Source organism: Macadamia integrifolia, chromosome 3 (assembly GCF_013358625.1).
Source record: "Macadamia integrifolia cultivar HAES 741 chromosome 3, SCU_Mint_v3, whole genome shotgun sequence".
Classification (NCBI taxonomy): domain Eukaryota; kingdom Viridiplantae; phylum Streptophyta; class Magnoliopsida; order Proteales; family Proteaceae; genus Macadamia; species Macadamia integrifolia.
Window position 1 is genome coordinate 12,487,209 of NC_056559.1, and position 15,681 is coordinate 12,502,889.

At 39.6% G+C, this 15,681-nt stretch overlaps 1 protein-coding gene across 2 annotated transcripts; it reads left to right on the forward strand.

Annotated features, from left to right (window-relative positions):
* The first annotated feature begins 371 nt into the window (after positions 1 to 371).
* On the forward strand, positions 372 to 13,900 carry LOC122073651. 2 transcript variants are annotated; one of them, XM_042638274.1, is made up of 4 exons: positions 372 to 603; positions 1,178 to 1,257; positions 7,207 to 7,303; positions 10,227 to 13,900. In XM_042638274.1, the coding sequence occupies exon 4, from the start codon at positions 10,355 to 10,357 to the stop codon at positions 13,409 to 13,411; it is 3,057 nt and encodes a 1,018-aa protein (XP_042494208.1). In that variant the 5' UTR covers positions 372 to 603; positions 1,178 to 1,257; positions 7,207 to 7,303; positions 10,227 to 10,354; the 3' UTR covers positions 13,412 to 13,900. The 2 variants fall into 2 exon arrangements, with proteins under 2 accessions (XP_042494208.1, XP_042494209.1); XM_042638275.1 differs by lacking the exon at positions 372 to 603 and adding an exon at positions 803 to 864.
* Positions 13,901 to 15,681: the final 1,781 nt, after the last annotated feature.

A 15,681-nucleotide genomic window follows, 5' to 3' on the forward strand; every position in this document is an offset into this window, starting at 1 on the left:
TCGAGAAAACCCGGTCGGTGTCGAACCGACCAAAAAAGGTTTCGATTTAACCTCATAGAGCCACAGTCAGATGTCGTCATCACAAGGTTTGGCGTGCGTGTTGCACGTGCCCACTCTTAACTAAAACGTAAGAGTTAGTGCAAACGATTTTGAAAGAAATTTTTCAGTTGCTATCAATATGTATAATCGTTGGATTGGTATCCATTGGGGCATATATGTCAATACAAAGGGCATGCGTCTTAGTCGGGTTCTAATCGGACGGTTTTAAAAACAATTATATCGTGAGCTTTGTTCGTTTTCGATCATTACCCTTAGTTAAAGCTTTTAAAAAAATTCAAAAAATAAAAAGAAGAAGAAAAAAAGGAAAAAAAAAAAAAAAAAGGGAAAACGGTGCGAAGAAGAAAGAAACGTTGCTCTCTGGTTCGAACAGCCCACGGAGGGCGAGGGTTCTGTGAAGAGAGAGAAAGAGAGAAACAGGGGAAAGAAAGAAAGGCGGGAAGGGGGTGGGTGCACAGTTTAGGAGACGGTGGAGGTGTTGCGGTTAAGCCTCTGCCTTCGAATCCATGCGTAACGGTTAGGGTTTCAGTCAATCTCCAGAAGAAGGTAAAGTTCACACCGGTTGGCCAATTGTTCCTTTATGCCTCTCATGCAGATGGTTTTCAATTTCATTTCCCATTTTTAGGACTGTGTTCGAGGCGTGCTCAATATTCTACCTTTTTTGCATTTATGGGGATTTTCTGGCTTTTACACTATTTTCTGTTATATATTTGACCAACTCCACCTCGAGGAAATCATCAACTAGGGTTTTCGGTTTTGCTTCAGCAGCTCTCCTCGTAGTTATTTATCCCAATTTACGTTTCTGAGGTTCGGTCTTCTGTAATGTAATTTTGAGTTCCCATTTAGAAATGGTTTCTTTGCATATCTGTACTGATTGTTTGTTTTAGTTGTTTAGGATTGAAGCTACTATTAGGTTTCATTTTCACCCTAGAAATTTGATTTTGTTCAACCAGTTTATGGTGGTCCCTTTTTTTTTTTTTTATTTATAATTTTTATGTTGTCCACAATTTAGTGGGCTTTTCAGTTTAGTGCAGTTTATCAGATTATATTTTCTAACTAATTTGAACTTCGTTTATCATTCTATGTAGTTGATTTTTATTGCTCCATTTGATGTTTTCAGAAATCGAATATTCTTCATGCGGTAATTATTGGCCGCAGATTCAAATCATGCCGTATCCATAGATTTTTCGGTTTTTACAGGTAAATTTATAACTATAAACTGTTTAATTTTTGTATCATTTTCTTAACTCGTGCATTTTTTGGTCTGGCATTGGTTAATTTTTACGTTAGGTAACTTATTTACATCCTTTTCTGCTATTGATAGCCTTGCATGTAATTGATTCTGTGTCCAAACTAAATGTACTTGTGAAGATCGACTTATTAATATGAATTTATCTAAAATTTCCGAAGAATTCATGCAACGACACTTCCATATGCTGCTGTAGTAGCCTCTTTGAGTGGATATATATATATATATATATGTTTTGTCATGCTTCTACCAATAGTAGTATTGACCTTCTAGATATTGTGTTGATGGATTTCTTCAATGTCTGTTTAAAAGAGTAAAGTTGCATAGTATTTAGGCTTTGCCTACTTGGTTACCACTTAAGTTTAGGCCCTCTTCCCTCTATATTTCACACTATCAAGATTGTAATTACTATTACTAACCGTAAATGTGCATGGCATTTTATTTACAATTTAAAAAAATTATCATTTTAATTTATATCTTACCATTTTTCTTGTTGAAATGCTGGTTGATTTTATCATATGTATGAATGAGAAATGGGAGTGAAACCAAAAAGGGGAAAAGAAATAATAAACCAATTGATCCCTGTTGCCGTAAGCAGTTTTCCTTTCTCTTTTGAATGTATGACATATAAGTTGAGACATGAATGCATGCGTAAATGTTGAAAGTTCAAGAGTTACATTTATTGGAAAAAGAATGTACAACTATAAATTTTGATCAGTATTGTTACTTGGCGTCCAATGGCTGTGAAACTTGAGTACAAACTAGTTTTGGATGATTTGCTTGATGGGTATTGAAAACATAAGATGATGTATTTTGTGGGCATGGGCTGCTTGATTACTGTATGCGTTTAACAATTCCAATCCGATTCTAATTGGGTCATCCACTTGTCATATACTCATATTGTTACTACCAATATCTCTTGATCGGTAATTTTATTGACCTCACTATTTTAGAAAGGAAAAAAAAAAGGATCTTGTTTGGACAAAATTGAAAGAAACTTGTTAGATTTGACTGAATCAAACCTTCAAGTTAATGTTGATCGATGTGTTATTTCTGTATTCCTGCATGCATGCATCCAGGACAATTCTTATAGAATGACTATGATTGGTTTCTAATACCCAATATCTTTGAGCAAAGTTCTGTTACATTTATCGCTAGGTAAATTGTGATGATATCCTTTATAATAAACATTTGTGTTGACTTTTGATTGCTTGAGGGCTCTTTTTTAGAATAAAATCACTTATTCAATAGGCTTGAATTAGTTGATTACTATTTACATTGACATTGTTTTGCACAAATACTCTTATGATTATTCATATTTTTTTCATACTTTTTTATTATACTATTATAGTCTTGAAAAAGTATGAAATCATTGTTGCTATTGTTATTTTAGGACTTGGAAGTTTTTCCTTTAACAAGTTTATTTAACATGTTTAAAGACCTTATAAATTATGATGTTGTGCCTCTACTGGTCAATAACAACAGTTGTTCTGGCCAGTTTTGAGAAAGAATGTTTTGTAAACTGAAACGAGGATACAGTTACCAGACTAAGAATATGTTCTTTCTTTCGTCCGTTCCTTGTTGATTTCCATATTATACCTGCCGTAGATGCTTCCGTGTCTGGTAAACACAAGGGTTATTGAAAAAAGGAAATTTGGGGTGGGGTTTCTTCATTGTTGCAGCAGGTTTAATGCCTTTGCTAGTGCTCTCTCTATTGTTCTACGATATTCATTTGTAAATATGGTGCTACATTGTATATCTCAGTTGAAGAACACTATTGAATATTATTGAATCCATCACAATGTTATACCCGTTCTAAGACACTTGGTTGATATCTGTCACATGGAGCTTTTCATGTTGTTGAGTTTCTGAGTCTGCCTTGTTAGACTCCTACTGTTGTAGTTCCTTCTTTCTTTTGTTTTTTGATTGATTTCACTGTTGCTGACGGAGTTTTCTGCATACTGTTGACTGTTGAGGCTCTTTAAGATGTTAGTCAAGGCTGATCTAAAGTCAGAAACAATTCTTTTAACCCCCCTCACCTGTTTCTTTCTTTCTTTCTTTAAGTTTTATCAGATGCAACTGTTCCCAATCTTAAGCTGACCTCCTTTGTGATTAGACTGATTAGTTTCTCCATGAATACATTTGAAAGTGGAAAGTATTGATGAAACTATTATCTTTTCAGGTTAAAAGATCTGTATCTGGAATTTTGGTTGTTATGAACATTACTATTTCCTCTATATAGTAAATTTCATGAACTAATTCAGGTCGTCATAACTAATTTTCTATTTATTGTAAATGGACTGCTTGACTACCTTTAAGACATTCATACTTGTTCACTAATTTGGTTTTCCTGCAACTATATTTCTACAACAACTATTATTAACACCATCTCCACTGCCATTGCTACTACTTTTTTCTTTTGACTGTTTCCTATTTGAAGCATTTTATAACACATCCATACATTTTTTTGTAGCAGACTTATCTTTTGTGGTTTAAGCCTGCAGACAAAGGATTTAGAGTCTGAATTCATAGATCTGATCAGCCATTGCCAATCCCAAGTCAACTCAGCTGAGTTTCGGTTGAATTGGTCTAAACTTGGGCACAATACTGGTCCCTGGCCTGTTTCACCGTATTTCGAGGGGGGATCTGGATCAGGGAGTCGACTGGGTTTGGTATCGGCTGATTCCAAGTCAAATCAGCCAATGCGGGCGATCCGATGATCCCAATCATCATGATTAAATCTCTGCTGTTGCCATATTAATCCTGATATGAATGCAATCATGATTGGCGAAAGTTTTTTAAACTATTTTGATATCTTTCAATATGAAAGTATGTAATTGGAAATCTAATGATTGTTGGAAGTTTGAATAGTAAGAAAATATTAGACATGAGCTACCATAAATTTGAAGTTTCGCTAGTTGACTTAACAAAAAAAAAAACACACACACTTTATTGATTTGGTTTCTTAACTTGTTGATTCTCATTTTGTTACACAAGGTCAATGGATTATTTTCTGCAGTTATGTTATAATTAGGAAAAGTTGATTCAGGTGCTCCCCATTTCTGATAAGCATCACTGGACATTTGCTCCACATGTCCTGGGAGACGTCTTTATTGAGTAAGAACATCAAGTAAACTAAATTCTCCATCGTAGGTCATCTCAGAAATGGCCTTTTTGCAAAGGTATACACTAACAATGAAAAGCTAATTACTAGAATGACAATCAAATGCTTGGTACACCCCTTGTTAGTGGAGTTCAGTGGGGATTGTGTAATATGTTTTTGATGTTAATGTCAGTGTCGATTGCTTCAATAGTTGTGTTTTTTCATATGTAAGATGGAAGAAGTATTAGTCAGTCGATCAGATTGCAAAGTGATCTAACGAAGCCATTGTCTGGTTACACCTCCCAAATGGAAGTTGGCAATTATTAGGATACATCTCCCATATGGAAGGTACATAGTGAGTCAGAACACCCCGCCCACTTGAACTATAAATTTGTTATTGGATTTTTTGTGTGTCTTAAACCATTGGATTGGAATCTTCTGTTTTATAAATGAAATTTTAACTAGAGAGCCTTTATCCAGTATCTCTGTCCTCCAGATAAAATGACTTCAACCCACGTCACCTCTGCAAATGGACCTTCAATAGGTGGTGTAAATATTGCCAATGATCATCGTTCCAAAAGAATTTTGTTTCATGACATTGTGTCACACATGACTCGTGTCAATGAATCAATTACATTAATGAGATGGAGGAGGTTTAGTGGAGGACAATTTGGGTAATATAACCTTCAGTATTTCCAAAAAGGAACAATTTTTTTTGGGGGGGGGGGGACAGGTCATAGCCTATTATTGTTACTTGTGTTACTACTTCTGTTTACTTGTAATAGTTGTGGTTATGATCACTGTCATTGTCTGACATCATGCCACTGTTTTCTCTCAGGAAGTACATTACAATATGTCAGTCCACAGCTCATGTGAATCTATAGTTCCTTTATTAATTATGTTTGTTGAACTGACAAGTAGTTGACCTAGCTTCTTTAGAATGAGTAAATAAAAGAAAAAGAGGAAGATGGTGTTGATTAACTTTATTAACGGTGTAACCCCAATTTGAGTAGTGTTTGGCGGCATCTAAACATAAGCAGCAGTGATTCAAGATATATTGGTTCTGATCAAGGTTTGAGGTCTCGGTTTCGTCCAGGCTAAGAACCGAGATATGGCGAGTTTGGAATCCTGAACCTCAGTTTTAAATGACTTGAACTTGATGAGGATATTTATATATTAAATTGTTGGCTCACTGATTCATTCGTGCATTTCTTGGTTGATTTAAAGTACAATTCGTACCCAAAAAAAAGAAGGTGCAATTCATACCACTTTTTTCTCCTTGGCTCTCCACACTAGGTGAGTCTGAGGCCTTAGATTGTACACATGGTTATAATTAGTTAATTCCCTCTTAACACTCCCCCCCCAAAAAAAAGTACAATTCATACCCTCTTAACTGTGCACTTCTTTTTTCTATTTGAAACTGCCTTGTTGATATCCCTGTTCTATTTTTGCTTGATGTTTCATTCTGATAACTATTGTTGAGTAACTTGACTGGTGATTCACTCATACTGACTGAACTGAAGTTCTGTTGGGGTGGGGTGGGAAGTATATCTGCTCTTTGCCATTAATGCTTCCTTAATTGGTTTGGACATATGCACTTGTTCCCTTTAGTGTCAATTATTTACTTTAAATGAACAATTTGCTTTAATTAGAAGTACCCTAAAGGAAGATTAGGGAAGATTTCACTGTACAATGGCTGTCTAAAACCAGTTTCTTTTGGTAAAGGTAAATAAGTGATTTAGTAAGTGCTTTCATGTGTACGCCAACCTGGATATCTTTAATCTTATCCCTGATATTTGCAAGTTTTTTGTGGACCTAGTGAGACTCTCTATCCATAATGATGACAAACTTTTGAATCTATCCACCTTAAGAGGCAGATTGTAGGATGTCGTATAAAAATTAAGGCCTTGAAGAAGATAGATTTTTCCTCTTCTTCACTGTTGTCTTTGGTATGGATCTGACAAGAGTTGATCTTGAGGGTAGAATTATAAGCATCTCCACATATTTTCTCCATGCAAGCATGGCTGCAATTACAACGGGGAAAATAATCTAATATCTAGGTGATAGAAAGTAGAAACTCATTGTGTGACATTTAGTTTGACTGCATTTAGTATGTCTGCCAATTTGCTTCTATTTTGAATTTCCATATAATCTTTGGTGTAAACTTGCCATAAGATCTACCACATAGTGGGAAGTGACCTGGAGATCCTAGGAGAAATAACAACAATGTCTTCCCTTAATTGAAGTCCATTGTGTTATACTAGCTTGATTGCATTCAGGATGTTTGCCAGGTTGCTATATTTTAGGCTCCATTGAATCTTTGGTGTTCACCCCGTGCATATGTAGATTAATTTGCAATGAGGTCAACTATCTTACTGGGCAGTTGCCTTGAGATCCTAGGGGGAGAAACTATATCTTCCCATATTCGACCATATTCCTTTTGAGCCCATAGTCTTACAGTTAGCAAACATTGTACAAGCTTCAGATGGACAGTTCCTCACAGCCTCATAGTTGAAACAGAGTTCTCTTTATTATCTTGACGAGCATTCCCACACTTTTTGTGAAAATATCAAGTTTTATACTTTGAAAGGTTAGGTCAATTCCTTCAGTTTTCTCTGCTTCCAAATTGTTTAATAACTCCATGTTTAAATCAGCTGCTGACCCAAATAACTTGGACTTGTGATTGTAATGAAACTTTTGAATCAGTTGCTTTTGCACTCTTTAGTTGAATGCCTTGAGAAAATTGTGGATATATGGTTTGCTGTATCCTCACTTCCGTTTTTTATATGATGTACAGAATTGAGTGACCCTATGAACCGCATGCGACGAGCACTGTCACCAACAAATTATTTTGAAGCTTCTCAGTTCTAATTTAAGAAGGTTATAATAGCAAGGTACTCCACTGTTTAGCTTTCTGGCCTCAATGCCTCTGGATTATTGCTTATATAAGAGAAAAAAAATATATGGATCTGATCCATGACCATTGTTGCTCTAAAACCCTTTTAGAGTAGGTTTTCTTACCGGATACTTCTGATGAATAGAATAGGAAAGGACTCAGCCATAAAGAAACACCACCAAGATATGCATAGTGCCTGAACCATGAGTCTTGTATACTATGTTTGGATCACCTCATATTGATTCAAAAGTCCAGAGAACAAATTGAAATGGAAATAAAACAACAGTTGATTGCCATAAAAACTGAGGCATGAATTGCTTAGGAAGTTCTTCCAGTTAAAATACAGTGCAACTTGGAGGACATAAAGACTTCTTGGTCAAGCCAAAAGATTGTTGACTGGATTCTCCTACCCACCATGTCCTGCCCCAAGTATTCCCCATTTACACTTCTGGTTATCCATTTCGGAAGCTAAACATGTTGCATGATTGCTTGTAAAGAATGAAATAGAAGAAAACCCAAACAGGACAACCTGATGCAGGAGCTCTTCCATGGATCGACCGGAACCTGTTTGGGAACCTAGACGAAGAACCCGGGTGTAATTGATTTTTGGGAGGTTTATTTTTTTGGGAAATATTATATAATCTTTAATTTTGAATAGGATACATAGGAAGGTGACTTGGTACTTTCCTAGTTGCTATGTTACTATTTCTGTTTTAGATTACATATAAGGGTTTTTCTTTTCTTATTTAAATGTATGCTGGTACTGATTAAAAGACAGATTTGAGAATGAATTAAGATTGGTTTGTGTGGTGTGTGCCTGCGTGGCCTGGTGTGTGCTCTCTCCCTCCCTCCCTCCCTCCCCTCTCTTATTTTCTCCTTCCCAGCGAGAACCCCCCATTCTGGTATGTGATCTCTCTTTTCTCTTCTTCTTTTTCCTATTACTGCATTCTATTCAGCTTCGTCGGGAGTTATTCCATTGTGCTCTGTTTGGGCGGTGTTTGCTTCCCATTAGTTTCGGATCGAATCGATCCTTCTCGGTTCTTCCTGAAATTTGGACCAAAGGTCCTACACCTTAGGACGACTTACCCATCGGAGTTTCAGCTCCAAAGAAACCCTATGTTGAGAGGAAATGAAGCAGCAAGCAAGCTGCTCTTGAGTTTGTCCGCCAGATCTGGTTCAGGTCTACCGAACACTTCTGTTGCATCTTCTTTCAAGTTGAATCTTGGTAATCTTGGTGATCCTGGGAGGGTAGGTTGTGGCAATTCTTAGCCTGGAATATCAGACCCAATCGGCAGAATCTAAAGGAGTTTTTCTCCTCTCGTGTTTCTGCTCTTCCGCCTCATAGGATAGTCCAGAGGTTGAAGACAACAGAAGAGAATTTTTCTCCTTTCATGAGTTGTTTTCCTTAAACCCTTATTTGCAATTCCCTTAAATACTCTTCCCTTCTTTATATATTCAACTTTGTCCTTATTTTATCATTGGTTCCAGAAATACCCCATATTTGAACACTTGTTTCCCATTGAGTCTTGATTGTGTTTCTCATAAACGAGACCCTACACTGTTCACACTGTTTACTTGTCTGCCATTATCCCTTGCAACTCAATATATTTACGAAATTGCGATTAATGTGGGGTTGATTGAGCACTATTTTTTGGCTGGGCCCATAAGCAAACTGAATAGGGTTTTCGAACCCTGGGGTCCACATCACGACCTGGCCGGTCAATAAAAAGTGCTCAAATCAGTTGGGTTATAGAGCCCTGATTAATGATATGGTGTGGTTGGATCCTTTTAACGCTGAGAATATCAGGCCAATGGAACAGCAATTTTTGGATTGATTGATAATCCTTTCATTTGATTAACCCACTTGTGTTCAGTTACATCACAAAAGGATAATTTTTCCAGGAGTGTAGCCTTTTCCCCTCTTTCCTTGGATGGTATTTTTTCTTTTTCTTATTGGATTCTAGTTTTATTTTCTTTTGTCAAACTTCTTAACTATTCTATCTCTTGCACTGTTCAAGATGGTTTATAGTGACGTGGACAGGTCACACTTTCATAGAAAGCATACATCAAATGGTTTTGTCTAGCTTTTGATCCTCGTTAAATTTTCCTAGTGACCTAAAGAATGGTCTAGAGATCTAATCCTTCAGGTTTATAACTTTGGTGTAATTTCAAATATTGTCTTCTTTGCTTTATTTTAGATGTACGCTGACCATTACATGATTGTAAGATTGATTGCCTTGAACATTCCTGCTATGATTAATAGTCACATCTGTGCATGCAAACATACATCTTGTAGCTACTGCTTTTTCCCCATCTCCTTTTGTTACCTTCAAACAAGGTTTTGATACTATCTACCATACTAGGACCAAGATTTTATTACTGCACATTGTTCATTAAGGAGTGCAGAACGTGTGTTGGTAAAAGCTCTCACAAGTCAATGACATTTTCCATCCAATGAATGCTTTTTTTACCTCTGCACATGGTTTAATGTAGGATTATCCGATTATGTCTAAACTTTTAGGTTGAGGTTTCATGTTCCATGGTTATATGTGAAATGCTTTGGTAATTGCACTCAGTTACTATGATCTTGTCAATGTATTGTTTATTTAAAAATATGTGAAACTTTTATAGCACACTCATACTTCTGCAGTTGGTGATATTTGAGTCCAATGTGCAGTAGGATATGTGTTTGAGGTGGACTGATGCTGGATATGTGGTCAATCCAAGGTGTTCTTATCAGATGCAGTCCATTCATGCAACACTGAATGATTATTCTTTTCTGAAACACCAATTGAGTGTACTGTTGCATAATCTAATCGCACATACGTTGGCTTTAGAATGTATTGTGATTTATTTCGGTTTAAGAAAATCTTTAAAACAATTATTTGTTCAGCCAGCTTACAACGTTATATGTTGCACAGAACTGCATAACCTGGGTGTTGGTGTATATACCTCCTCGTTCTAACAACAAAGTGAAGGGGAGAAGTTTTAGCATGCTACAAGGACTGCTCCAAAACTTGCAAGTACCCTGTCTGTTTGTGATAGCAGTATGAAGCTGGAAGACTTCTTTACCTTGACCGAGATGAAGGATGGGCTCACCGCCCTTGCTAGGGTTGAAGAATTAGTCTCCATAATGCAGAAGGAGAAAGATTCTGTTGTCAAGAATGTTGTGGAGGCAGCAAGACAGTGGTCCACTGTTGCAAGTACCTTAGCAGCGACAGAGAGTAAGGACTGTCTTGATCTCTTTGTTCGGCTTGATGGACTTTGCTACCTTGGCCGCTGGCTTCAGGAGGTGGACAAGTGTAGTGATGACATCAGTGATAGTTTTGCAGAAGAGTCAATCACTGCACTTTTAGCAGCACTTGAGAAGTTGCCTATAGACAAGGATAGACTAATTTCATCTGGCATCAATGCGACTGTGAAGGATCTTTTTGGTCACAAGAGCACCATGGTTCAAGATGGGGCAAGAACTCTATTTGATGGTTGGAACCAAGTAAGGGAAGAGGATGCAGATCACCAAGATATTGAGAAAGATGGGGCATGCCCGGAGGTTGAGGATGCAGATCACCAAGAGAGTGGGTGCCCAGAACAATCAGATGCCAGTGTTCTCCCTTTGATGGGAGGTGCTGATGAGGATAAGCATTTAGTAGAACCATCTGGGGATGAACTTCAGCGTCCACAAAGCTCAGATGGTTCTCATTCTTGTAGTGTTGAAGATGTAAAGTTTAATGTGTCTACTAATCAGCAGACCTCTCTTATACCTTCAAAACAGGAAGATGAAGATGGATCTCATGGATATCCTCTGCAAAGCCAATCTATTATGGAAGAAACCCTTTCCGATCCTGCAGGAAGTGCAGCCTCCACTGGGACATGCAGTTCTCCAGTTCTGCTGAATGTTAATGCTGAGGGTAAGTCCTTGGATATTCCAGAGCTGAAAGAAGCCCCTGAGGATGCAAAAGAAACAGATGGGGTGAAAGGTATCCAAGATAAATCTGGTAGAGAAGAAACATCTGCTGTTTCTACCTCATTGGCGCCCAAATCTATCTCCACAACCATTAGTGATCTGCAGTCTGTGATGGAAACTGCTGCTAAAGTTACACTGGTTTCTGAGGTGAAGGGTGTGTCTGGTGATGATGAGTCGCTAAAACCTTCCAGAAGCACAGGGGAAATTGAGACTACAGGTCAAGGTGCGGAATGCCTCTCTAATGACTTGCAGGACTTAACTAGTGATGGGCATAACTTAAATAGGGAAAAAATCCTGGAGACTTCTTTTTGTAGGATTGAAGATGTTGGAGCAGGATCCAATATTAAAGATCTTGCTGGTGAGTCAAGTTCGAAGGTAGGCAGACGAGAGGAATTGGCAATCCCTGCTGATGTCCCCAAACTGGAGATGGATGTGAAAACCTCGGAGAAGATTGAAAAGAGAAAATTAGAAATGGAACTTGATTATGGAGTGGATGATGCACTAGAAGTGGCTTGGCAAGTTGCTAAAGAAGTGGAGAGAGAGGTAGTGGATAACAGAGAACCATTCTGCAGCTCCTCTTCTGAAAAAAATTCTGAAGGTGTTGTTCAACCTGGTAGCCCTGATTCTATAAATGATAAGGACCAACTTATGACAGATCCACTTGATGATGTGCCAGCTGGACAAAATCTTTCTTGTGGGGCCTCTTCTTCAAGGGGAGAGGAGCATTTAAGGAGCTCAAAGGATATAGACTTAAAACCAGAAAACTGTAAACAAGACCTGGAATCCTCCCAATTGACTGAAGCCGCTCAAGAACTAGCAGGTAGCGGTGAAAGGGAGCCATGTGGTTTTGATCTTAACGAGGAAGTCTGCTCAGAGGAAATGGCCAGCCCATCGACTCCAAGCTCAGTCCCCATCACTGTTGCCACAACAAAAGCGCCAGCTTCTGGAACTCCTGTGGTTCCTTTGCACTTTGGGGGGAATCTGGGATGGAAGGGCTCCGCTGTTAACAGTGCCTTCCGTCCACCAGCTCCTCGCAGGACTCCAGATGGTGAGAAGACTCTCTCAGTTGAGGGAAGCAACCACAGTTCCAAATGCAGGCAAGATGTCCTTGATATCGATCTGAATGTGGCTGGGGCTGATGATGATGGTGTCACTGATCCAGCTTTGGCAAAACAAATCCCAGAGTCATCCAGTCTCCCTTCTGGGGAATCTTCTGTCGAGGTGAGTTCAAGAAGGGCTGGGAGGCTTATGTTGGACCTTAATCGTTCTGGTGACAATGAAGATGCTCCATTGTCTGATTCAAGGACAGAAGGCCAGTTCCTTTACCACGACAGAAATGGGCATCGAAGCCCATCTCCAGCCTCATCGTCATCGTCAAGGCAACCTCCAGTGAGAAACATCGATTTGAATGACAGCCCGTCTTTCTTTGATGATACTTATGGCCAGCAGCATAGGCTTGGTATATTGCCTTCCCAAGACATGAATGCACATGGAGGGTTTCAGGTGGATGATCATTTCATTTCAATTATGGGAAAGAAAGTGGAGGTCAACCGAAAGGATTGTGCACCTCAAACTCATTCCTTCATACCAAATGGTCAGGTCGGTGAATCCATGGAGGCTGGCATGGCAAGATCTGGAGGCAGTGTGGTGGCACCCTCAGCAATGACTCAAACAGCCTTGCCTTCTCGGTTGTTTGGGTATGGCAGCCTCACAGCAGGGCCCTCCACAGCTGTCTCCCCAGCAGTGTATGGGCCTAGCAATGTCCCTTACATGGTAGATTCTAGAGGGGCCCCTGTTTTGCTGCAGATAATGGGATCCCCAACGACTGATGCACCTTCCTATTCCAGAGCGTCTTTCTTCACAACAAACATGACAGGAATGCAATCAGGTTTGAATGGGGTTGGGCCTTCACAATCTGGCTTTGATCTCAATTCAGGCGTAATGATGGTTGAGAACAGTGTGAACAGGGAAGCAGGGGGTCTGAGGCAGCTATTTGTTCAGGGCCAGGGTGGGTCTATGGAGGAGCAGATGAGGTCTGCCTCGCTGCCTCTGAATTCAGTGGTGGGGGTCAGGCGGAGGGAACCAGATGGTGGGTGGGATCCATATCCGGTTGCTTATAAACGGCAAGCGCCGTGGAATTAGAAAGTTTTGTTTTGTTTACCCAAGGCTGGTTTCTCCTTTGGGAGGAGCTCCCTTTTAGGAAGGGATAACAGAAAAGGTGCTTACATTACCAGAGATGCCGCAGAAGATAGATGAAGCCCATTGGCTTAAGTGGGAGGGACGTGGTTTAAACTGAATAAGGCTGGAGGATGGATGGATTGCCAGAGAGAGAGAATATGGGGAGGGTTTTAGTGTAGGCTTGATTGTTCATTTTTATTCTCATTTTTATTCTTGTTTAATTTTCAGGTTTTCTTAGCTGAAAGGGAAAGAAAGAATAGCTGGGTCACCATGTCTCTCTGTAGATCTCTTTCTCTCTCTCATAGATATCAACAGGAAATGAAAGAATTGGGTATCATTTACTTGGGCTTTGCTGTTTATGCCATGTGTATGTAACTCTCCTAAGGCCAACTCATTGTACAGACTGTCACATTCATTCATGGGAAATATCAAAGATTCTAGGCGTTCAACCTGCGAGCTGCTTTATTGCATGTCTTAGAATTATAATGGTCCCCTTAAGGGTTCAGATTGTCTCTGAAGTGAAAAAAATGCTCAGAATTCTCACAGAACATGAGGTTCAGTTTTTTGGGACGATTAAGGGAACCCATGGTGATGTTGCAGTGTACCCTTCTCCGCATGATTTGCGGGTTCAGTTAAATATTTGGCTTCCCTGACTGGTTAGGTGTTCTGTACAGATTCAGGCTTTTTTTTTACATATCCAAAGCTTCAAGAACTCGTTTTATTTTGGTGGTTTTAAAATCATAAAAAATTCAGCAAAATTTTGCGTAAACAGTTTACTTTTTCCATGTATTTTGCTTGGTCATTTTGAGAGTTAAATGACTGAATTGGCAGAAATGAGAGATAAAATAATTGAGATGGTCAAAATTTTTTCAAACAATGCATTTTTCAGGTCTCAAAATTTCGAAACGAAATGATCAAAATATAATAATACTAAAATGTTCGAAATATGATTGAGATTTTGTATTTTTACGTTTCTTAAGACATTTTGCTTCAATTTCAAAAAATCAACATATTCAAGATTTTGGTGAGTTTTTGAACCATGCATGAAGCTCGGATTGGTGGGGGTGCGTGAGGGGCCCAATAAAATTTGATGCAGGCTGCAGTTACTGGGGAATGGGGGTAGGGGATGTTGTTCTGCCCGTTTCCTTAGTTTATACTTTCCCAGGAGTAGTAATCTCAATGGGATCATTGAGGTGGGCACGTCATGAGTCCTGAATCATGAGTCATGAGGGCTTTGCTTTTTGTCCTATTAGATGTAAAGCCAATGGTTCTAAGCATCGGTTTTGCAAGTCTCCAATCCCAATACTTGATTGATAACGTATCAATTGAACACGGTACAGATCAGGGGCAAAAAAATTTGCCAAAAAAAAAAAATAAAATTAAGAAAAATCAGGGTATTTCTGTATAATATGGATAATCCGATATCAATTCATTATGATACTATAATGGTTTTGAAGGGCAAGCTGTCAATTCTAGTTTAGGTTCATCTCCTTAGCAAAACCAAAATGAAACTGCACCTTGAGTGGGTGGTGGAGCGGGCAATTCTGGGCTAGAGTGAAGAATACATCTACTGTTTGGTGGGGTTTAGAGTAGGGTTTAGTAATTGTTATATTGGATACTGATGGGGCAAAATATGTCTCATTCCTCAGCACGGTTGAAGCGTGTATGCAAATCCGAACAGGACTAACCCACTACCTCGGCCCTCTATCACGCCGTGCTACCACCTCCCCCTCATCAGGCCATGCTTCCACCTCGGCCTCCATCATGCCGTGCTTCCACCTCGGCCTCCATCAGGCCATGCTGCCACTTCGGCCCTCCATCAAGCCATACTGCCACATCGGCCTCCATTAAGCCGTGCTGCCACCTCGGCCCTCCATCAGGCCTGCTGCCACATCGCCCTCCATCAGGCCGTGCTTCCACCACAGCATCTCATCAGGCCGTGCTACCACCTCGGCCCTCCATCAGGCCGTGCTGCCACCTCAGCCCTCCATCAGGTCATGCTATTACCTCGGCCCTCCATCAGGCTGTGCTGCCACCTCGGCCCTCCATCAGGTCGTGCTGCCACCTCGGCCCTCCATTAGGCTGAGCAGCCACCTCGGGGCCTTCTCACGTTGATCAGTCAGCTTGGCTCGGCCGACCTATCACCTTGGCTCGGCACAGTCAAGTAAGGCACCCAGAAACGTGCACACATCCACTCCTACATTCAAGGGACGTGATCCCTGATCACGAGGGCA